This window comes from Cetorhinus maximus, chromosome 12 (assembly GCF_964194155.1).
Source record: "Cetorhinus maximus chromosome 12, sCetMax3.hap1.1, whole genome shotgun sequence".
Lineage (NCBI taxonomy): Eukaryota > Metazoa > Chordata > Chondrichthyes > Lamniformes > Cetorhinidae > Cetorhinus > Cetorhinus maximus.
Window position 1 is genome coordinate 20566058 of NC_135890.1, and position 22755 is coordinate 20588812.

General features: G+C 45.9%; 2 protein-coding genes across 4 annotated transcripts in view; one reads left to right on the plus strand and one right to left on the minus strand.

The window, feature by feature from the left end:
• Positions 1–3576: 3576 nt before the first annotated feature.
• LOC144688034 (uncharacterized) lies at positions 3577–9988 on the plus strand. Its single transcript, XM_078554687.1, has 3 exons — positions 3577–3696; positions 6481–6570; positions 7918–9988. The coding sequence occupies exons 1-3, from the start codon at positions 3626–3628 to the stop codon at positions 8288–8290; spliced, it is 534 nt and encodes a 177-aa protein (XP_078410813.1). The 5' UTR covers positions 3577–3625; the 3' UTR covers positions 8291–9988.
• Positions 9989–20528: 10540 nt separating this feature from the next.
• The window catches only part of cdhr5-rs (cadherin-related family member 5, related sequence), a 52118-nt gene continuing 49891 nt past the window's right edge, over positions 20529–22755 (minus strand). For all 3 annotated transcript variants that reach the window (XM_078553125.1, XM_078553127.1, XM_078553124.1), the window contains one exon: positions 20529–22326. In XM_078553125.1, the coding sequence (XP_078409251.1) occupies positions 20731–22326 (1596 nt within the window). In that variant the 3' untranslated portion in view covers positions 20529–20730. The remainder of the gene's footprint in view (positions 22327–22755) is intronic.

Here is a 22755-nt window from a genome sequence, read left to right on the forward strand (position 1 = left end):
CATGAGGTTAGATTGTGTTCGAGTACAATTCTGCTGCTGCTGATGGCCCACAGCGCCTCATGGATGCCCAGTCTTGAGTTGCTAGACCTGTTCGAAATCTATCCCATTTAGCATGGTGGTAGTGCCACACAACACGATGGAGGGTATCCTCAATGTGAAGAAAGGACTTTGTCTCCGAAAGGACTGTGTGGTGGTCACTCCTACCGATACTGTCATGGACAGATGCATCTGCAGCAGGCAGGTTGGTGAGGATGAGGTCAAGTATGTTTTTCCCTCTTGTTGGTTCCCTCACCACCTGCCACAGACCCAGACTAGCAGCAATGTCATTTAGGATTCAGCCAGCTCGGTCAATAGTGGTGCTACCGAGCCACTCTTGGTGATGGACAATGAAGTCCCCCACCCAGAGTACATTCTGTGCCCTTCCCACCTTCAGTGCTTCCTCCAAATGATGTTCAACGTCATCAGCTGAGGGTGGGCGGTAGGTGGTAATCAGCAGGAGACTTCCTTGCCCATGTTTGACCTGATGCCATGAGACTTCATGGAATCTGGAGTCGATGTTGAGGACTCCCAGAGCAACTCCCTCCCGACTGTATCCCACTGTGCCACCACCTCTGCTGGGTCTGTCCTGCCAGTGGGACAGGACATATCCAGGGATGGTGATGGTGGAGTCTGAGACATTATCTGTCAGGTATGATTCCGTGCGGATGATTATGTCAAGCTGTTGCTTGACTAGTCTGTGAGACTGCTCTTCCAATTTTGGCGCTAGCCCCCAGATGTTAATAAGGAGGACTTTGCAGTGTCGACAGGTCTGCGATTACCGTTGTCGTTTCCGGTGCCTAGGTCAATGCCGGGTGGTCAGTCCAGTTTCGTTCCTTTTTTGTGTCTTTGTAGCAGTTTGTTACAACTGAGTGGCTTGCTAGGCCATTTCAGAGGGCATTTAAGAGTCAACCACATTGCTGTAGGTCTGGAGTCACATGTAGGCCAGGCCAGGTAAGGACGACAGCTTTCCTTCCTTAAAGGACATTAGTGAACCAGATGGGTTTTTACAACATTCGACAGTGGTTTCATGGTCATCATTGGACTTTTAATTCCAGATTTTTTTTATTGGATTCAAATTCCACCATCTGCCGTAGCGGGATTTGAAACTGGGTCGCCAGAGCATTACCCTGTGCAACTTATTCTCCTTAACTTTCCTAACCCTGTCGCTATGTCTCGGTGCTCCCTATCATCCATAGGGGAGGTGGAGGCAGCCTGCTGACTGCGACGCCTATCTGTGATGACCTTGACGAGCGTCCCCTGGAGGGCTGAGACTTGGAGGACCCCGGCCTGCTTTCGGGGTCCTGCTGTGTGGCAGTGGCACCTTCTTCGGCCTGTGGAGCTGGAGCTGCTGAGGTTACAGGAAGAGGGGAGTCAGATGGACCGAACACTCTCGGAGTCACCTGGATGGATGGGCCCGGAGTGTGCACCTACTGATCCTTCTCCCTAGGGGTATCTGGGGGCCCCAGGCTGACTCCTTGAGGAGCAGGGGTAGCTGCAGTGAGATTGAGCTGCCTGGCACCCTCTCATGTATACACTGTTGGAGGCCAACTATGGCATCAGCGATTGAGTAAGTCCTAGACCAAGGTCTCCATAGCGGCAGCCATCCTACCAGTGTTGACCTCGGTGCATTGGCATGCCTGTGCAATCACCTCAGAGTGAAGGTGGACAGACTCCTCCATCATGCCTTGCAATCTGAGGAGTGCAGCCTTCCTGAGGTTCCTGAGCTTGCCTTTGCAGCTCCAGCAATTGTGACATGACCGAATCCAAAGGCCGGTCATCTGACTCGGACTCAGCAAAGTTCTGGCCTCCAGCAGTCCACCGAGTGCCAGAAACCTGGGAATTCCTTGCCTCCACCTGCTATGGATCATACGGTGCAATGTGCTCACCAGATTGTGATCTTGGGGCTATTCTAAAGTTAGGTCCCACCGAGGTGTGTGTTTCTCTGCTGGTGCAAGGTGTGAGTGAGGGCTGTGACTGGACTTCAGGGAAGGTGCCTCCAGATTCCTCTTCAGAGATTTCTTCGGGGATTGATTGGAGGCCCTTGGTCGTGGACTCTGTTGGCTGTTTGGCAGATGTGCTTGCGAAAGCAAGGAGAGATAATTAGTGAATGGCAGTGGCCTGTGAAAAGACACATCACTCACAGCATGGTTGTCTGATGGATGTTGAACTGCTGGACCCTCACTTGCTCGAGCACCGCCAACAGCAGTCCTCACCATCAGCACAGGACCGGTCCAGATCTTCGCCAGCCTACTGGATGGCTCTGTTTTCAAAGTCCGTGAGGACTTTGATTTCGGGCATTCCGCCACTGGTCTGTGACCTCTCCCTCTTGTTGTGTGCCAGCTTGTCCTGCATGAACAGAGATGGAGAAAGTGTAGGCAGGATGCCTGCCAGGCCAGGTGATAAGTAATGCAGGACTGTGTGGGTGGTGAGTGGTCCCATGGACGGGATGAGGACAATGACGGTGAGTGCGAGAGTGTGAATGGTGATGTTCCTTGAACCGGCAGTGAGTGAGGGCCCTGTGGATGTGTGATGGGTTTGTGAGTGTGTGAGTTGAGAGTGATAAGAGTGACTTACCCTGGCGAAACAGAGGAGATCATTCGTCCTCTTGCGGCACTGGGTGGTTGTCCTCTTTGAAGGGTGTTGGCGCTGCCATCGCTTCCCAAGCCAGGTTAGTCCTATTGCTGTGCATCCTGTGGCCAGAGCGGGGATAGAGGTTATCCCAGCAGGCCTCTACAGCATCCGAAAGGTGCTCGAGGGACACATCTCTGAACCTGGGGGCTGCAGTCTTTTTTAGTTTCAGGGCCATGCTTTCTGTACAGCAGTGGTGGTCTGGAAGCACTGAGATGTGTGCTTATGGCTGGACTTTAAATATAGCACCTGGCATGATGCAGTGGCGGGCTGATGGCGAATGAGAGCCCACCCGCCATGGAAACAGCGTGCTTCCCTGGAGTGCATAAATAGTGTGGCGGATTTGGGACTAAACAGTGTGAAAACCCACCATCACAGCCGGCAGGTAAAATGTCGTTTTACCCGCCCGCTACCGCACTTAGTGCAAACCTGGGGTGAATCTGTCCGTTGTGCACAGCATGGTCAGATGACAGGATGTGGCTCACATTACTGTGCCTCCAAATCTCTCCCCCTTTCTGCTGACGATTCAGGCACCTTGTCCTGACACACACTTTTCAACAGGACTAACTAAATTAGTATTTTCAGTTTATTTATTTTTTTCCCTGAATTAGCATGTGGAATTGTCACCAGTTGTCACACCCTTGCTACTATCTTCACCACAATAAGCTGTAGACCATGATTGTATGGCTCAGTTTAACTTGATTAGATATGGAATCAGTTGAACCATCAAGGAAAATGGAATGTAAAAGTCTTAAAGGGCTTAAGCCCCATTGTTACCCTGGTTACTGTGTTTGTAGGGATGAAAATTGCAGTGCCACATGTCAAACTCCCACACTACATTGCTGAATCTTGATTGTAAATTTGTGGACTTGTTTTGAGAAGACATTCTTCTGTTTTTCTTGCACAGCTTGGACAGACAAACCCTGGTTTTATTGAGGAATCCATTGAGCCCACAAACATGGGAATAGCCTCAGAGGAAAATATAGTGGTTGGAATTGTAAAAGATGTTGCTAGTTATAAAGACAACAAGTGAGTAGATCCTATTGTTGTGCTCTGCTTGTTTGCATCGAGGAAAGGAACTAAGTATTATTCAAACTGCCTCATGCTCACAGAAAACTACCAGGCCAGTGTTCAAATGATTGAGGTAAAAAGATGAAAAACATTACCGTGATGCTATCCTAAACACAAGGCAGCATTCTCATACAATTTAATTGCAGACCAATTGTTTAGTAATCTTTATCATAGAATCACAGAATGGTTACATCACAGAAGGAGGCAATTTGGCCCATCGTGTCCGTGCCAGCTCTCTACAAGAGCAGGTCACCTAGTCGCACTACCCGCCTCCTCCCACCCTACACCCCTGCTTTTTCCTGTAGACTTACAAATGTTTTCTCTTCAGATAATTATCCAATTCTGTATTGAAAGCCACAATTGAATCTGTCTCCACAGTTTCAGGAAGTGCATTCCAGATCCTAACCACTTTCATTAAATGAGGTAGCACTGCTGCTATGAAGATGTATTTCACACCCTACCCATGCAAGTTTCCTGATCTATAAACTGACATAAATGTTGGTGTAATTTCCGCGTAAGTGTGACCCAGGAAAGTTGAAGCTGTATAAAATAAACTCAATGAAGAAATGAAGTTTTTCCTCATGTAACTGTTGCTTTTTTTGACAATCACTTTGAACTGGTGTCCACTGGTTCTTGACCCTTTACTTTGCACAGCTGCATGAGTTTATTTTATACAGCGTCAACTTTCCTGGATCACACTTTCGCAGAAATTACACGAACATTTATGTCAGTTTATAGATCAGGAAACTTGCATGGGTAGAGTGTGAAATACACCTTCATAGCGGCAGTGCTACCTCATTTAATGATCTTGCAAGAACCAGCAAAACTTGTAAAATGAGGAGAAATAAACAGTGAATCACAGTTAAATCTGATTTTGATCTCTCACTTATTGAGATTCTTGGCATTTTACCGTCAGATCTCAGCAAGATTTTTTTTAAATGAAGAAAATCACCATCAGACTTCAGGAAATAAGATATGATGACATCAAATAGCCCTTGGCCATGCTTGCCCATATATTTGAAAGTGGTCTACGCCAATACGTTATTTGCATAAATCCAGGAAAATTGTGCATACTGGTCTTTTGCATTTGAGTGGACATATGCAAGTGAGCGCAGAGAGTTTCTGCAAACATATCTCAGAATCTGTGTAAGCAGTTGAGGAAATGTGCATGTGTAGGTGTTTCAATGTAAATCTGGCATAAATCAATTCAGTGCAAATTTCCTGCTGAACTAAAACCATCACAGCATTGCTTTTACAATGTAATTATACTGAAGCTTTCCAAGAGATTCTGGACCATTAAAACTTTCAAATCTATTTCTTCTGAAATATTATGGAAGTTTTGTGTCTTGGAGCATAATGGGACTTGTCCCAAACACATTGCAAATAGAACAATGACAAACTATCATGTATCTATACTTTACTGTTGAATAAGCAAACACAGCAGCCATGTTGTGTGCAGTGGAAGACTTAAACAACCAATGAATATGTTTTAGTATTGTTGGATAATGGAAGAATGTTGTATAGGCCGCTGGGAGAACTTCCAGGTCTTCTTCAAATACTGCTAGGATACATGAACTAGTAGATGGGACCCTAACACCTCATCCAAAATATGGCTGCTTCACTATTGCAGTACTCCTTTAATGCACTGCATGTCTGCCTAGATTATAGGCTCAAACCCTAGAACAAGTCTTGAACCCACAAATACTGACTAGGAGGCAATGGTGCTACTAGTTCACCCAAGCTGATGCTATGTTTCATGTCCTTAGGGGCTAGGACCTATAATAGGGTTGACAATCAGTTTGGTCTAAATTAGAACTAAGTTAAAATGATGAATAGATAATTGCAAAATAGATTTTTGTTGTGTTCAATTTTTAACTGGAGTTTTTCTGTACTATTGGAATCAGTAGGCTTAATTCCCACAGTCTTACAAAAAAACTTATTAGCAGAAGCTATCAATTCAAGATGGACAATAGTCTGGGATAGATACACTCATGATGTAAGCTTTTTCTAGTGTGGGTCTGAAGTTGAGATCAGGGGCTGAATTTTCCGACTGTTATCAGGCCCCATAGGGAGCTCCCGAGGTTGCCTTTGTCATCAATGTGCCCACTGTGTAACCTTCTGGGAGGTGACATCCTAATTGGACGCCTCCACTTTCTCTGTCCTATTAATGATGACAGGCAGGTTCCCAAGATTGGAGACCCAATCAGCTCTGGATGGTCGGCAGCCCCTCTGAGAGAGATAGGCGCTGCTGAGGCAGAAAGGTGAGTGTGAGGGCACCTCAACATGGAGGCATCCTTGGTTACCTCCAGAGAAGCCAGCAGATAAAGAGGCCCAAAGCTGGTAGGGCTATTGGAGTGGAGGGGAAACTGCTCTACAGGATTGGTTTCAGAGCGAGTTGTGGCAGTTCATCCCCACAGCCCCGTCATTGGTGTACAGAGCCTCTGGCTTGTTTTCATCCCACCCTGAAAAATTGCCCTGGAGGTGAGAATGCAATGGGGAGCTGTTGCAACACTTCTCCCTGCTCTTTTCCCACTCATTATGCCTCCAACCCTGTCTCCAGGAGGTCGGGAAAATTCAGCCCCAGGTGTTCAACATACTGGGGACTGCATGATAACGCATAATGATACTCTAGGGCGATACCTCCCCATATTAATATTAATGCAGATCTAGCCTCAGGAAAGCCTATCTAATTTGCATCTTTCTTTAATGTAACTTTCTCTTCTTCCATTTTTGATTGCTTAGGGAAGTGTTCCACTTTGATTTTGGACATCAGTACTACTATGAGACCAAGAAGGAATGTAATGAAACATGCATTAGTAAAGCAGCAGACTGGTAAGGAAGTGTGTTTTTCTTAGATATAGAAGCATATTTCTCAGTTAAATTTTGGGAATACTAAAACCATCGTCTTTGGATCCTACCACAAACTCCATACCCTGGCCACCAATTCTAACCCTACATGTCTCAGGCTGAAGCCAACTGTTCGTAGCTTTGGGATCTTATTTGACCCTGAGTTGAGTTTTCAACTCTATATCCTCTCCATCATGAAGACTGCATACTTCCACCTCCCTAATATCCCCTTGTATCCATCCTCAGCCAAACAGCTTCCAAAACTCTCATCCATGTCTTTGTCACCTCCAGGTGCAAATACTACAATGCTCTTCTGGCCAACCTTCCATCTTGTACCTTTGACAAACTTTAGCTAATCCAAAACTGTGCTGCCCTTATCTTAACCACAAGTAGTTCTGCTCATCCATCATCCCTGTTCTGGCATTGGCTCCTAGTTGCCCAATGCACTCCATTGAAAATTCTCATCCTTATGATCAAGTCTCCTCCATAGCTTTGCACTCCTCTCCCCCTCTCTTAACTTCCTCCAGCTCTACAACTCACCAGGAACTCTGCATTACTCTGACTCTGGCATTTGGTGCTATTAGTCCGTTTGCCTCACCATTGGCAAATGTGTCTTCGGCCATGAAGGTCCTAAGCTCTGGAATTCCACCCCTAAATCCCTCTACCCATCTACCTGTTTTTCCTCCTTTAAAACCTTCCTTTAAAACTTACCTTTTAACCAACTTTTAAACCACCCCTCCTAAAATCTCATTCTTTGGCTCAATGTCAATTTTTGCCAAGTTTTTTTGCCCATGAGAACATGAGAAGGTTTCTGCAAGCATTTCAAAGCTGAATTGTTGTGGTTTTAGCAGTGAATGAGGTGTGAAACCCTACTCAGTTTACATAGACTCTCTGTTATATAAAATCTCTCTTCCTGTTGAAATCAAGGTTCATTACACCATTTTCTTAGCCCCCATGTCTTTTCCAATCTGAGATCATTCTGTGTTTAATGTTGCAGATTAGAATCTACTCATCAGTTTCAGATTGCAGCTCAAAAGCCTGTAGCATTTTAAGATCGTTTTGCACCTGTAATGCAGTATGGTGCCTGCATTACATGGATATACCTGAGAGTTCCCTGGGGAATTCTCCAACGGAATATTGTCATAACCCTTAGAGAAACCACAAACAGCTAAAATCATACCTTTATGCTTTCTCTGCAGGGTTACCACTGAAGCACAGTGAGAGATCAGCGAACCCCACAGGCCTTTTCCCCCATTCCTCTTAATATACGAATACAATAAGTGTAGGTGGATATAAACAAACTGCTTACAGCTTGCTCTATTACTCTTTCAGGTCTGATGATGCGATTCGGCAGTGTTGGAGAAACCTGTTTGCGGTGGTAAGGATCCTGGTGAACATGGTCACTTTGTTTTTGATTGAGCTGGTAAACTTCTTATGCCGGTCGGTCTTCCAGGTCCTGTTGGTGGGACTCTTGATGGTAATCGGAGATCACCTACTGAAGCCACTCCTGGTAGCCTTGTTCAATAGTCTGCTGCAGCCCATCATGATATTCCTGCTGAACATTTTCATCGGAGTAAGAAATCTCTTGAACCCTTTAATTGATATCTTCAGGAGACTGTTAATGCAGATAGCTGCTGTGTTGCATGCCTTCAGGCTAGTGGAGGTGAATTTGAATCAAACTCCATCCAAATATTGGGAATTGTAGCCCAGCAAGTTATCTGTCCTAGGATGAATGTGCAAAGCCTTGAAGATGAGGGTGAAGGATGGCTGAAAGTGGGAATCCCTATGTTGGATTGTTCAGCAACTGGTAACTGTTTTTAACCTCTCTGGTCAGTTCATAGGCAGCTTTTAGTAGCTGTTGGTTCAGAGCCAGTTGTACCAATTACGCATTCTATGAAATAGGAATTTTACACTTTAAGTGAGCGCTCCTTCTCCCATGTCCCATTGTTATACGAAACTTAAATAGTGCTTGTACTCAGTTCTCTGTTGTTCAAGCTTTGGTCACTTTTTGCACTCATTGTCTCTTCTTCAAGGTGCTGACTGTGCTTGCACTAGCTTTTTTTTACAAAGCCTTTTGAGTGTTGCGCTGATTAGTCTTAGTCATTGCTTTCACTTGTGTTGCCTTGCATACAACTCATTAAGTGTTTGCACTCGTACTCTCTTATACAAGACTTATCAAGTATTTGTGCTCATGCTGTCTTCTGCAAAGCTTGCTGAGAATCTGTGCTAATCCTATTATACAAGGGCTGACCAGTGTTTAGACTTACATTGTTCCTTATATGAAACATTGCAAGTGCAATTAAGTGAAAGTGATCTGCTGTTTTGTGTGTAGAAGTGTTACTGTCATTTCTCAAGGATGTGATTACTTGCACTAAGCTCTGAAATCAAGATTGGGGTCTTCCTTGTGGCTCACAAGATAAATTCAGCCTCTAAGTAGATACAGAACCATTAGGAACATAAGATTACATGTTTGATTTCTGGCCTGTGTTGAATTAGCTGATCTCAGCCAGAATGCTAGTGGACTACTACAATTAACCTCAATTTATCCATGTTTGGCAGGGGATAAATTACCCTGGATTCCCACTCTTTATTCCCATCCAGTGGAAAGTATGTGTGTGTGTGTCAGGAGTTGGCGAGGACAGGTTGTGCTTGGCTGTGATGCACTACATGTTGGTACAGCCTCTCTACACCAAGGTCAGGGTCATGACGTTCTGGGGGTCAGCTCTGCCACCACAGGTGCAATGGAATAAAACCCCTACCCTCCCTAGACCCAGGGAGAGGGGCCATTTATATGGTCAGTATGAGCACATCACACCTGCAGGAACACTTGTTCCAAATTGGCAGCTGGAATGTCAAATTGGTGCAATGGCACTCCAATAGCAAAAAGGTCTGGCGATGTCGTAAAGAAGCTGCTGTCCTTCACCTTTTCTGCTCCATGTGAAGGAGCTGGCTTCTCTGGGAAGGTCAGAGATGATTTTGATTATTTTTCCACAGTAAATATTTCAGGCTTTTTTCAGGGCTTCAATGGGCCTCATAGCAACTCTCAATTGATGCACATCTGTTAAAGCCTAAAGAAAATGTGAAGGGTGAAATTTCCACAGTAGCCCAGAAACTCCTTTAGAAACATCCCTTTGATAAGGAGAACTGCTTACAGCCCCACACATCAGAATTTAAAGAGTGACCATGAAATGGAGTGGGATCACAGCATAACAAAGTCCCACCCCAAATTCTTGGTGCCTTGTCCCTGACTGAAAATTGGGTTTTCTGTTTTCCCCAAACCCAAAAATGCTTGGATCTGAGAGTTTAAGCTCATATGAAGAATGATCAAGTAGGTGATGTACTGGAACCTCATAGCTAATTTTACCATTGTGATTTTTAAGGCAAATGTATATATTGTGCCATTAAAATGGAAGCTGTGCTAACTCTTGTTTATGTTTCATTGTCTAAAGACTGTGAGAAACTGTTATTTCAGGAACATCACAAAGCACTTCACCCATTAATTATGTGGATATGCAGTGACTGCTGCAATGCAGATAAATATTTACTTGTACACAGCAAGATTGCACATCAACAATGAGATGAATGATCAATTAGGAATAAAAACAGAAAATGCTGAAAAATTGCCCAGGTCAGGCAGCATCTGTGGAGAGGAACAGAACTAATGAAAAGTCATCAACCTGAAACTTTAACTCTGTTTCTCTCTCCACAAATGCTTTCTGTCTTCTTGACTATTTCCAGCATTTTCAGTTTCTATTTCAGATAAAGAGGGATTCCAAATTTACGATGAGAATATCACAGCAAATCTTATCTTCTTAAACTCATAGTTTACAGGTACCAACATGGCCTGGCTTGCTACAAGGTTTGTGTGATTTCAAGATTTTTTATATGTTAGAAGGTGTTTAATAATCCAATGGAAAAATAAAAATGGAGAAGTTTCTGTTATCAGTTGGACTTCCATTCAGGGTGTCAATAGATTCAGGAGGAGAGCACTGGACTCCCATTTAGGGAATTGGTAGTTCCAGCCATAAAGCACTGGACTCCCATTCAGAAGATCAGTAGATGCAGCAGTGGAGCACTGGGCTCTCATTCAAGGAATCAGCAGAGCACTGAACTCCCATTCAGTAAATAGGTAGAGCATGGGTATCCCTGCTGGAATCTCTATTAAGGAAGGCTCAACAATTCACTTCGAAAATCATAGTACGATCAGACAGAGCCAACATTGTTTTATGAGAAGGAAATCATGTTTGACAAATTTGTTAGAGTTTTTTGAGGACGTAACTAGTAGAGTAGATAAAGGGAAAACCAATAGATGTTGTGTACTTGGATTTCCAAAAGGTATTTGTTAAGGTGCCACACAAAAGGTTAATGCTCATGGAGTTGGGGTAATATATTAGCATGGTTGGAGGATTGGTTAACAGACAGGAAGTAGGGAGTAGATAAACATGGCATTTTGAAGTTGGCAGGTTGTAACCAGTGGAGTGCAGCAAGGATCAGCTCTGGGGCTTCAGCTATTTATAATCTATATTAATGACATAGATAAGAGTATTTTTGGTCTCTCCATCTAAGTTTGCTGACGATACAAAGTTAGATGGAAATGTAAGCTGTGAGAAGGACACAATGTGGTTGCAAAGAGATATAGACAGGTTAAATAATTGGGCAACCTGGTGGCAGATGGAGTATAATGTGGTAAGTGTGAGGTTATTCAATTTGGTAGTAAGAATAGAAAAATAGAATATTTTTAGAAGGTGTGAAACTTTTAAATGTTGATGTTAAGAGAGACTTAGGTGTATTTGTACAAGAAATGCAGCAAGCTAGCATGCAGGTACACCAAGTAGTTAGGAAGGCATTTGGCATGTTAGCTTTTACTGAAAGGGGATTGGAATACAAGAATAGGGAAGTCTTGATACAATCGTATAGGGTTTTGGGGAAAGACCACACCTGGAGAATTGTGTGTGGGATGAGAGGGTTATTCAATGATGAGAGGCTGAATAAATTGGGCCTATACTCTCTGGAGTTTAGAAGAATGGGAGATGATTTCATTGAAACATATAAGATGCTGAAGGGGCTTGACAGGGAAGATACTAAGAGGTTGTTTCACCTGACTGGGGAATCTAGAACACAGAAGCAAAGCCTAAGGATAAGGGGTTGATCATTCAAGATTGATATTGATAGATTTTTGATCTATCAGGGAATCAAGGGATATAGGGAGCAGGCAGGAAAGTAGAATTGAGGTAGATCATCAGCCATGATTTTATTGAATGGCAGAGCAGGCTCAAGAGGCCAAATGGTCTGCTCCTATATTTCTTTTGTTCTTACATTCAGGGTAGAAGTAGAGCACTGAACTCCAATTCATGGGATTAGAAGAGCACAGGACTCTCATTCAGGGGATCAGTAGAGCACTGAGCTCCCATTGAAGGGACCAGTAGTTCTAGTAGTGGAGCACAGAACACCTATTTGGAGGACAGTAGCACTCAGCAAACGCGTTTCACAAGTAAGTTATCATAGCTGCTAGGGAACATCTTGTATTTGTTGAGCACTGCAGCTTGTCCTGGGGAGGTAAGAAGAGAGATTAGGAGATGGGCCCATCAAACACACCCCAGGTCTGGAGCACATTCTCCTGACAAAGGGCGAAACAAAGAGTAGTAGCCATGCTTTATACTATCTTCTGAAAGCATACTGCAAGTTGTGATGAAGCTGAATTCACTATCTGGTGTGAATGTTATAAATTTGAGGTGGAATTTAAGGACAATGTTCACCATTGCCTTCAAAATATACAAGTACTGTAAAACCCATTAGTTGAGCACAGCATTTGGTGTTTTGCCTTATTAAATTGGACCAGCCCAGCATTACGTCTTTTTTAAACACTATCATTTACTCAACATTTTCAATTTGATTGTAAATGACATTACGTCATATTAGACTGATTACATTTAATTTACTTAATGAGATTAATGATTTACTGAGATTGTGTTCATCACTGGTCTACATATAAGCTTAGGCTTTTGTAGAGGATGCAAAAGGAACAAAACTACAGGAATGGCTTCACACTAAAGCTAAAAAATTACTATCAGTGCTATTAGTGACAGCACACATAATATATTCTTCCAACATTCCTGTCACATTTGAAATAAATGCAGTGTTGACAGCCCTGTTAAAAATAGACAAATGAATGTCAGAACAGACAATTTCAATCAATTTTATTAGTGACAAGAATGTATTAAGTATTTGTTAATATTGCCAACTTCTAGTCTGAAATCATTGTGGAGTAGGATTTCCTAAGTGTCCAGAGATTGTGTTTCTTTGTAAACAAGTTGATGAGTTAGTTACATTTATGTACAGAGATCTTCCCCCTGTATTGTGAAATGTCCTTTGGTGATTTCTTTTAGCATTATATTTCTCTCACTGAATATACATGGTTCTACATACTCATCTTTCCCCACCAAAACCAATAAAATCTTGAGAATCAGTAACTAGTTTTGATCTGAAGGCGAAGCCCATCAAAGATAAAATCAAAACAAAAACTGGAAATCTTAAAAGTATAAAGTGCTTCAAAGTTCATGCCAAGTTGGTCAGCATGTGAAAGAGGAAGATTTCATCCTGGACCTTTCATCATAGCCCAAGTTGCAATATGAGGAAGTGTGAGGATTTGATGAATCTCTTGTAATACCTGGAAAATGTATTTTGTCCTGATTCTTGCAGCTTTCTGCTGACTGTAGAGTTTGATCTGAAAGAAAGATGTGCCATAAATAGGACTCGACTAAGGACTTTTTGTTTTCTCCAATTAGAGGAGAAGGCAACTGTGTGAAGGACCTGATAAATGCTGGAAGTCAGTGATAGGATCAGCAGTGGATTTTGTGGAACCAATCAATGGCATGAGGCCTATGTTGTAAAGAAAGGAAGACTTGCATTTATATAGTGCCTTTCAGGACCTTGGGATGTCCTAAAGCATTTTAACGCTAATATGATCAATTGTAATGTAGGAAATGCGGCAGCCAATTTATGCACAGCAAGCAACTGCAAACTGCAATGTGATATTGAAAGATAATCTGTTTTTTGTGATGTTGATTGAGACAAAAGTATTTGCCAGGACACCAGGAATAACTCCCCTGCATTTCTTCAAAATAGTGCCATGGGATCTTTTACGTCCACCTGAGAGGACGGATAGGGCATTGGTTTAATGACTCATCTGAAAGGCTGTACTTCCAATAAGTACGTCTTCAATACTGCACTGGAGTGCCAACCTTGATTTTTGGGTTCAAGTCCCACAGTCTTCTGACACAGAGGGCGGAATTTTCTGAGCCAGCTGGTAGCGGACGTGATAGGTAGCATGCACGGAAAATATAGCGGGACCTGCTTCACGACGGCGTGAAGGAAGGTCATGATTCTCTGCTCAGCCCGCCGATGGTGGACCACGTTTGCCGCCATCGGTCGGCTGGGAGCTAATTGTAATACATCAGCATATTGAAATTAAAAGGCCATCCCGCCAGGCTCTTGGAACCCCGTCGTACCGTTTGTCCACGTCGGCAGGAAAGCACGCCGACACGTTTCACGACAGCACGGAACTGAGGTGAGTTACCATGTTGAGCTGAGGTGAGTGAGCTGCAGCATTTTTCACAGTTCGCCTGTTGTTTACAGGCATCGGGGCACTGGGGGCGAAGGCAAGTGCTGGCCAGTCTCAGAGGTGACTGCTGAGGAGGTTGGGGGGTAGGGGGGGGGGGGTGGGGGGGTGCTGTCCGGGGGGCAAGTGCTGGCCAGCCTTGGAGGCGACGTTGTCAGTGGGGGGTGGGGGGTGGGCGGTCAAGTGCTGCCCTGGCGCTGCATCCTGCGCACAGGCAATGGAGGGGGGGGAGGGGGGGCTGGGTAAGGGAGGGAAGTGGCTATGCATTAGGGACACCTGTATAAACTGACCATCCCTCTGCAACTGAGACAGATCAGGCACAGCCACAGTGATATAACTGGAATCAGGCTCCTAGCCTGCCTGCCCACGCAAGCAACGAGGTGGCACCAAAGGACCACCAAGCGCTCCATACCTTACACCACCCCCCCACCACCCAGCAAAGACTTTATTGGCCACCACTTTATTGGACTGCGGAGCAGTTGGACTGCACATGTTGGCCATGCAGCAGTCACTGCTGGAGGTGCTCACAGCCCTTTGCAATCTCAGAATCCTGGCTTGGACCAGTGTTTCCCATGTCGCAGGTTGACAGGGCAGCCACGCAGCACACTAACTCTGGCCATCCGAGGAGTGACCAGTACTCTCCAGGAAACGTTAAGGGGTGGTCACACACGGCCAGGAAATGTGCTAAGTACAGCCATGATAACCACGTCTCTCTCTCTTTCATACTGCAGGAGGGTCAGGATCATGGATCCTGGTGTCCCAGCTGTATGGTGATAGCCTACAGAGACCGTAGAAGACGGAGGAGAGAGCGACTGAGGCTCCTGGCTGCACAAAGGCAGGAGCAGGAACCTCATGAAGGGCAGCAGGAGCTTCCGCACACACTGCCCAGGAACAACAGTGAACCATGGCTGGTCAGTGTCTAGCGACACCCAGGGCCTATAGACACAGCCTGCCATTCCTGCAGATGACTGAGAACTAGTGTCGCCAATGACTGCGCATGTCTAGGGACCTGGTGGCTCACATCTGCCACTTACTGCAGGACTTGTCGCCAGGGGATATGGAGGGCATCCATTGCCAGTGACTGTGAAAGTGACCGCGGCGCTCAATTTTTATGCCAGTGGCTCCTTTCAGAGCTCCACACACCTCTGTGGGATTTCACAATCCATCAACCACAAATGCACCCATGAGGTCATGGATGCAATCTTCTCCATGGCACACAACTTTGTACATTTCGCCCGGGACCAGGACAGCCAGGATACAAGGGCCATTGGATTCGCCCTGATCTCGGGATTCACATAGGTGCAGGGTGCGATTGACTGCACTCATGTGGCGCTCAGGTCTCCATCGCTACACTTGGTGGACTTCATCAACTGCAAGGGCTTCTACTCACTGAACATGCAGCTGGTATGTGACCACCAGAAACGCATTCTGCAGGTGTGTGCACGGTTTCCAAGGAGTGTGCACGACACCTACATTCTGAGTCACTCGCATATCCTTGCAGTCTTCAGGGATCCACAGAGGCTGCAGAGTTTGCTCCTTGGAGACAAGGGCTACCCGCAGAGGCCGTGGCTAATGACACCTATATGGCGGCTTTACACTGCAGCAGAGCGACGCTATAATGAGGCTCATGCAGCAGTTCGCAACTTGGTGGAGCAGACCATTGGAATACTGAAGATGTGTTCCGGTGCCTGGAGTGGTCCGGTGGAGCCCTGCAGTTCAGTCCGCAGAGGGTGTCACACATCGTCATCGTCCGCTGCGCCCTTTAGAACCTGGCACTCCAACGGGGAGACGAGCTGGCTGAGGATGAGATGGAGGAGCTGGGGGTCTCCTTGGATGAGGAGGACACTGACTGGGACGAGGGTGAGGGGGTCCTCGGTGGTGACGATGACGGGGATGAGGCTTTCACACTGGCTAAATGAGGCAAGTGCACTCGGGAGGCCCTCATAGCTGCCAGATTTGAGGATGATGATAACATGCAGTGTGTTGTCCCCATAGATCCTCACATCACAGTTGTGAAGGTTTGACTCCAGTCTGGCTTATGGCAGTGCCAATACCCTCTGTGAGAATGCTCATGTCATGGAGATGCAGTGGAGGCCTTAATAATCACTTCATCGCAGGAGAATGATGACAACATGCAGTGAGGATCCTCCACAGATCTTCACATAGCCTCTGAGAATGTCTGACTCCTGTCTGGCCGAGGGCAGCTTGCTTGAGCTCCATGATCAGGGCTATCTCAGAGACGCAGCCATGAAACTTCAGATGCATCTGATGCTGTGTCCGCCTCCAGCACCTCAGCCCTTCAGGAGCTGGTGCACAGCATCACTGGTCGCAGATGCTGGTGTGATGGGGGCTAGTCCCTCCTTAAAGGTGCTGAGAGCACACAGAGAGAATGAGGGAACTCTGTGGGACCTGCCCACTCCATTCTGGCAGCAATGACCAGCACCGCCGAGGTGCAGGCATGGTCTGAACACATTGTATGACACAGAACACAGTGAGGATGCTCTGGCCTGAGACACCTGCCTTTTATCTTGTGCAGAAAGGTTTCACATCTGAGTGACAAGAATACTGCTCATCAGAACAAGGAGCCACAGGCAGGGAGACATTCTGAGGAGATTATTGACAATAGTGAACAGTATGTACAATTGATCAATACCCATGCTGAGGCTATGCAACTACTTTTCCCTAAGTTTCCTGCCGCAATGTCATGGTGCTCCCCGTCATCCACAGCAGAGGTGGAGGCAGTCTGCCGTCTGTGATGACCTTGACGAGTGTCCTTTGGAGGGCTGAGACTTGGAGGTCTCTGGCCTGCTTTCGGGGTCCTGCTGTGTGGCAGTGGCACCTTCCTAGGCATGTGAAGCTGGAAATGCGGAGGTCACAGGAAGAGGGGAATCAAATGGGCCGGTCACTCCCAGAGTTACCTGGGTGGATGGCCCCGGAATGTGCACCTGCTGATCCTCCTCCCTATGGGTGCCCAAGGGCCCCTGGCTGACTCCGTGAACGGTAGGGGTAGCTGGAGTGAGATCGAGCTGCCCAGCACCCCTCTTGTGTGCATGCTGTTGGAGGCCAACTATGGCTTCAGCGATGGAGTTAGTCCGTGCAGCAGTGCAGGAGTATCTCCAAGGTCTCCATGGCGGTCGTCATCCTGCAAGTGTTGACCTTGGTGAGTTGCAGTGCTGATGCTATCACCTCAGCCTGAAGATGGACAGACTCCTCCATTGTGCCTTGCAATCTAAGGAGTGCAGCAGACATCCCTTCCTGATGTTCCCTAGCTTGCCTTTGCAGCTCCAGCAACTGTGAAATGACCGGGTCCAGAGGCTCATCATCTGACTCAGACTCAGCAATCTTCTGGCCTCCAGCAGTCCTCCGAGTCCCGGGGACCTGGGAAGTCCCTGTCTCTGCTTGCTGTGGATCAGAAAATGTGATGTGCTCACCAGATTGTGATCCCGAGGCTATTCTTAAGCTAGGTCCCACCACCTCGGTGTGTCTCTGCGCTGGTGGAGGGTATGGAGCACTGTGATGGGACTTCATGGAGTGTGCCTCCAGATTCCTCTTCAGAGGTTTCTTCAGGGCTTGATTGGAAGCCCTGGGTCATGGACTCTGTCGACTGTTTGGCAGATGTGCCTGCGAAAGCAAGGGGAGATAATTAGTGCATGGCAGTGGCCTGTGAAACTGGACACATCACTAACGGCATGGCTGTCTGATGGTTGTTGCACTACTGGATCCTCACTTGGTAGAGCAGTGCCGACCTCACCATCAGCACAGGACCGGTCCCGGTCATTGCCGGCCAGCTGGATGGCTCTGTTTTCAAATTCTGTCAGAACTTTGATCTCCGGCATCCCTCCACCTGTCTGTGACCTTTCCCTCCTGTTGTGTGCCAGTTTGTCCTGCATGATGGAGATAGGAAGAGTGTAGCAGGACGCCTGCCGGGCCAGATAATAAGTATGCCTGGCCTGTGTGAGTGGTGAGTGGTCCCATGGATGGGATGAGGACAATGACGGTGTGTGCAAGAGAGTGAATGTCAATGTTGCTTGCACTGGCAGTGAGTGAGGGACCTGTGGATGTGTGATGGGTTTGTGTGAGTTGGGAGCGATGAAAAGAGTGACTTACCCTGGCGGAACGGAGGAGATCATTCATCCTTTTGCAGCACTGGGTGGCTGTCCTCCTCTGCAGGGCGTTTGCGCTGATCACCACTGCCACTGCCTCCCAAGACTCGTTGGTGACTTTGCTGCCCATCCTGCAGCCAGAGCAGAAGTAGAGCACATCCCGGCGAGACTCCACGGCATCCAGCAGTCGCTCAAGGGACCCGTTGTTGAAGCGGGGGGCTGCAGTCTATTTTCCTTTGCTGGCCATGTCTCCCGGGCAGTGGTGGTGAGCTGGTGGCGATGAGCGCTTTGCTGGCGGCTGCCTTTTAAATATGGCGGCCTGCGTGATGCAGCGGCAGGGTGATGGCGAGTGGGCGAATGAGAGCCTGTTTGTCATGGAAACGGCGTGTTTCACGAGTGAATAAATAATGAGGCGGGCTCAGGATGATACAGTGTGAAAACCTGCCATTTTTGTCGGCGGGTAGGACTCCATTTTACCCACCCGCTACCACACTTAGTGCAGCTCTGGGAAAATTCCGCTCAGAGGCAAAAGTACCACTAACTGAGTCACAGCTGACACTGTGTGCTGAAGCCTACTCAGTAACTGATGAACACAGTGCTCTGTTTTCCGATCTCCCTATGGTCTCACCTCTCTATGTCTATAACCTCTGTCAGCCCTACAGTTCTCCAAGATCTTTGAGTTCCTCCAATTCTGGCCTCATGACCCCTGATTTTCTTTACTGCACTCTTGACAACCGTGCATTCAGCTGCCTTAGTCCTAAACTCTTGAAATCCCTCTCTAAATCTCTCTACCCCTCTAAGCTGCTCCTTAAAATGTGCCTCTTTGACCAAGTTTTTGGTCACCTGCCCTAATGTCCCCTCATGTGGATTGGTGTTAAATTTTGTTTGACAATCTATTCTGTTAAGTGCTTTATGATGTATTACTATGTTAAAGGTTAGTTACAGGAGTGCAGGACATAAGCTTTGAGTGCCAAGAACTTGCTCACTGACAGTGCAGTAGTCCTTGGTTTCGACTTAAATTAGACCAAAACCCCATAATATGACAATGGTACTTAAGTGTGATTTCAATCTGTCCTTGCCCCAAAGATTTAAGTCATGTGCTCTTACAGCTATATTTTGGGATGCAGCGGTCATGGGAATGTTAGGGAGGGATTAGGCAAGTAAAACCTTCTAAGTCTTGGCCACTGAGTAAAGATTTTGTGCCCCCAGTTTTATAAGAATACATTTCCTAATCTGGTGAAACCACCTTGTGTTTTTAAATCTGACATATAGTTTAAACCTTAAATTGTGAAATTATGAGAATAAACATAACAACTGAAAATTTGAAAATCAGAAAATGTTGGAAATGCATAATGGTAATATTTCAGGTAAGATTGTTCCTACTAATTCCAATAAAGAGTCAAGTCTGAAATATTAATCCAATTTAAACAGTCAGGAAGATTGACACAACCCAGGGCAAATCAGTCCACTTGACCAAGACCCCATACACCCCTCCAGCACTGTCTGCTGTGTGCACTATCTCCTGGATGCAATGCAGCAAGGCAACAAGCTTCTTTGCCAGCACCTAGCAAACACCACCTGGAAAGACAAGGGCAGCAGATGATGCATGGAAACTTCATCACCTCCAAGCTCCTCCAAGTTACACACCATCTTGACATAGAAATACCGTTATTCATTGTCACGGTGTCAAATTCCTGGAACTCCTTACCAGATGACATTGCGAAATTCAAGAAGCTGGCTCACCACCACCATCTCAAGAGCAACCATGGATGAGCAATAAATGCTGGCCTTATCAGAAATGACCACAGCCTGAGAACAAATTAAATACAATTTTCTCTTTCAGAAGCTGATCAAATTGCTGCAGGTTCTAATCATGGCATATCTCTCCTTTTTATTAAAAAATGTAGCTTTTTTCTTGAGCTTTCCATCCATTTTGGCTGCAGAAATGCAGTGAGTCTTTCGTAATTTGGGAGATAACAGATCTTTCAACAGCACTAAAGCTGCAAGAATACAAAGATAAAAACAAAAAGCTAAAAGCTACTGCGGATGCTGGAAATCCAAAACAAAACAAAAACAGAATTACCTGGAAAAACTCAGCAAGTCTGGCAGCAGTTCTGCCGAAGGGCCATGGAGGCTCGAAACGTTGACTGATTTCTTCTCCGCCGATGCTGCCAGACTTGCTGAGTTTTTCCAGGTAATTCTGTTTTTGTTTTGTTCTGCAAGAATACAAGTCAGATGAATAGCAGAGGATTTTTAAGAGATGGGTATTTCATGCCTCTCTGAAGTCTGAGAGGTAAAGGCAAGAGATCTTCACACTGCAAATGGTGAGGACTTTGCACATTTTACTCAAAGGTATCAATGGAAAGAGGGTGGGGCTGGGGTGATGATGTGGACAGTTACTCAGTTTTTTTCATCCTGTGTTTTCTAAAACATAACCATGTTTGCAGTGCTCCTCACTAGAGTTACAGAACTGTTTCCTCTTGCAGCATCTGTCGAGTAATCTGTGGTTGTTGAATCCTGTGCAGCCACTGAACATTCTGTGGCTGTTCCAGCTCCTGGATGCCCAGTAGCTTCTGGACTCATTTCTCCTGTTGCTGGACCAATGCTGACCACCTCTGGGACCTCTATCACTGCTTCTCCCACTGATGGGCTCTCTTTGGCTTCCATTTGATCCTCTGTCAGCGTTTCTCCCTCTGGCCCCTTTATGGATGATCCTCCTGTTGTTAGATTCTCTGCAGTATCTTGTGTGACTGACTGGCCCTCAATGGCCAGTCCCCCTGCCTCTAGCCTCTCCGTGCTCACATCTGCTACTGGACATTTCGTGACTACTGCTGCTGCTAGAACATTTGTGGCCACCACCGAAGATTGTACGGAAGCTTTTCTTTCTTCTGTGGCTTCCGCTCTCACCACTGCTCCCTCCAGTGGTCCCTCTATGGTCACTCCTGTTGTTGGACAGTGTATAACTACTCCTTCTGTCATTGAATACTCTGTGGCTGCTGGATACCCCGCTGCCATTTCTGCTTCCACTGGCTGCTTTGGATTCTCTACTTCCATTGGATTCTCCATTTCCACTTGGTGCTGTACTGCCACTGAATATTCTGTCATTGCTGGAGACACTACTGCCACTGGATTCTCTGCTTCCACTGGATGTTGAACTGCTAAATTCTCTTCTACTGGATGTTCCACGGATGCAGGATACATTATTGCCACTGGAAGCTCCACTGCTGCTGGATGCTCTACTGCCAGTTCTGTCACTGGCTGCTCTGCAACTGATGGATGCTCTATTGTTGCTCTATGCTCTGTGTCTGCTGTATGCACTGTGATTGCATCTCCTGCCACTGAATCCACTGCATCTGCTCCTTTTTCTGAACATGTTATGTGCTCTTGTCCTCTTGACGGAGCCATTGGATTTCCTTGTTCTGCTTCAGACGCTGGCTGCATTTGTCCTTCTGCAGTCACTGGGCCCTCTAGTCCTCCTGCTGTAGACACTGAACGCTTTTGTTCTTCTGCCGTGTTTGCTCTCCAGTCTTGTTTTCCTGGGGACACTGAGCCCTTTGTTTCTCCCGGTGCAGTTCCTGAGTGCCCTTCTGCTTCCTGCATAGTTTTCTTTATGAATTCAAATGGCTCTTCCTTATTTTCACATTGTGACCTCTCCTCCAAGCCAGTCTTGCCTGGTAATTGCAGGTTAATTCCTAATGGGCAATTGCTATTTACACTCTGCTCCTCATTCTTACATTCAGAATATTGATGTGTAGCATCAAGACAAATTTCCTTTGTCATTACATCAGCTTTGATGCACATGGACTTGCAGTCAGTGATTCGCACTGGTTTTCCATTAGTCAAGATGGGTTTGATGGCACATTCTGGTTCTTGAACCGGTGCAGCTTCAAGCAGTTCACTTGAGGTTCCCCCCTGATCGCACGTGGCACCACCGTTGTTTGATTCTTCATTGCAATTACTGAACCCCTCATTTATATAGGCAAGATTACTGTAGGATTGTTCTTGTTTGCTGGTGTTAACCTGAATTACAGAGAGAAAACAAAGTATGTCAAGTGAGAAAGTTTTTATTTTTCTGCAGCTTTTTGTCTTTGGTAATTTTTTTAAAAAGTTCATCTCTTGGAAATTTACAGATATATGTACCACTGTCACACACAAGTTAGACTCAGAGTAAAGCCCCCTAAGCACTGGCATTCAAAGCACTCCCTAGTCACATAAAACATAGATTAATTACAGAGTAAAGCTCCCTCTACACTACCCTATCAAAATCTCCCAAGGCAGATAATGCATTGGCTAGGTACAGAGCATAGCTCCCTGTACACTACTCCAACAATGTGTTTTTACCTTCAAAACAATAGAGTAAACTTAACATCATCCAAAACTCTGCTGCCCATGTCCTTACTTGCCTCAAGTCCCATTCACCCATTACCCCTGTGCTTGCTGAACTATATT

Excerpts from the sequence above, each read along its gene's own strand:
- LOC144688034 (XM_078554687.1), top strand. The coding sequence starts at position 3,626 with ATGGGAATAGCCTCAGAGGAAAATATAGTGGTTGGAATTGTAAAAGAT. Across the intron at positions 3,697-6,480 it reads GCTAGTTATAAAGACAACAA|GGAAGTGTTCCACTTTGATT; the intron begins GTGAGTAGATCC and ends TTGATTGCTTAG. Across the intron at positions 6,571-7,917 it reads ATTAGTAAAGCAGCAGACTG|GTCTGATGATGCGATTCGGC; the intron begins GTAAGGAAGTGT and ends TTACTCTTTCAG.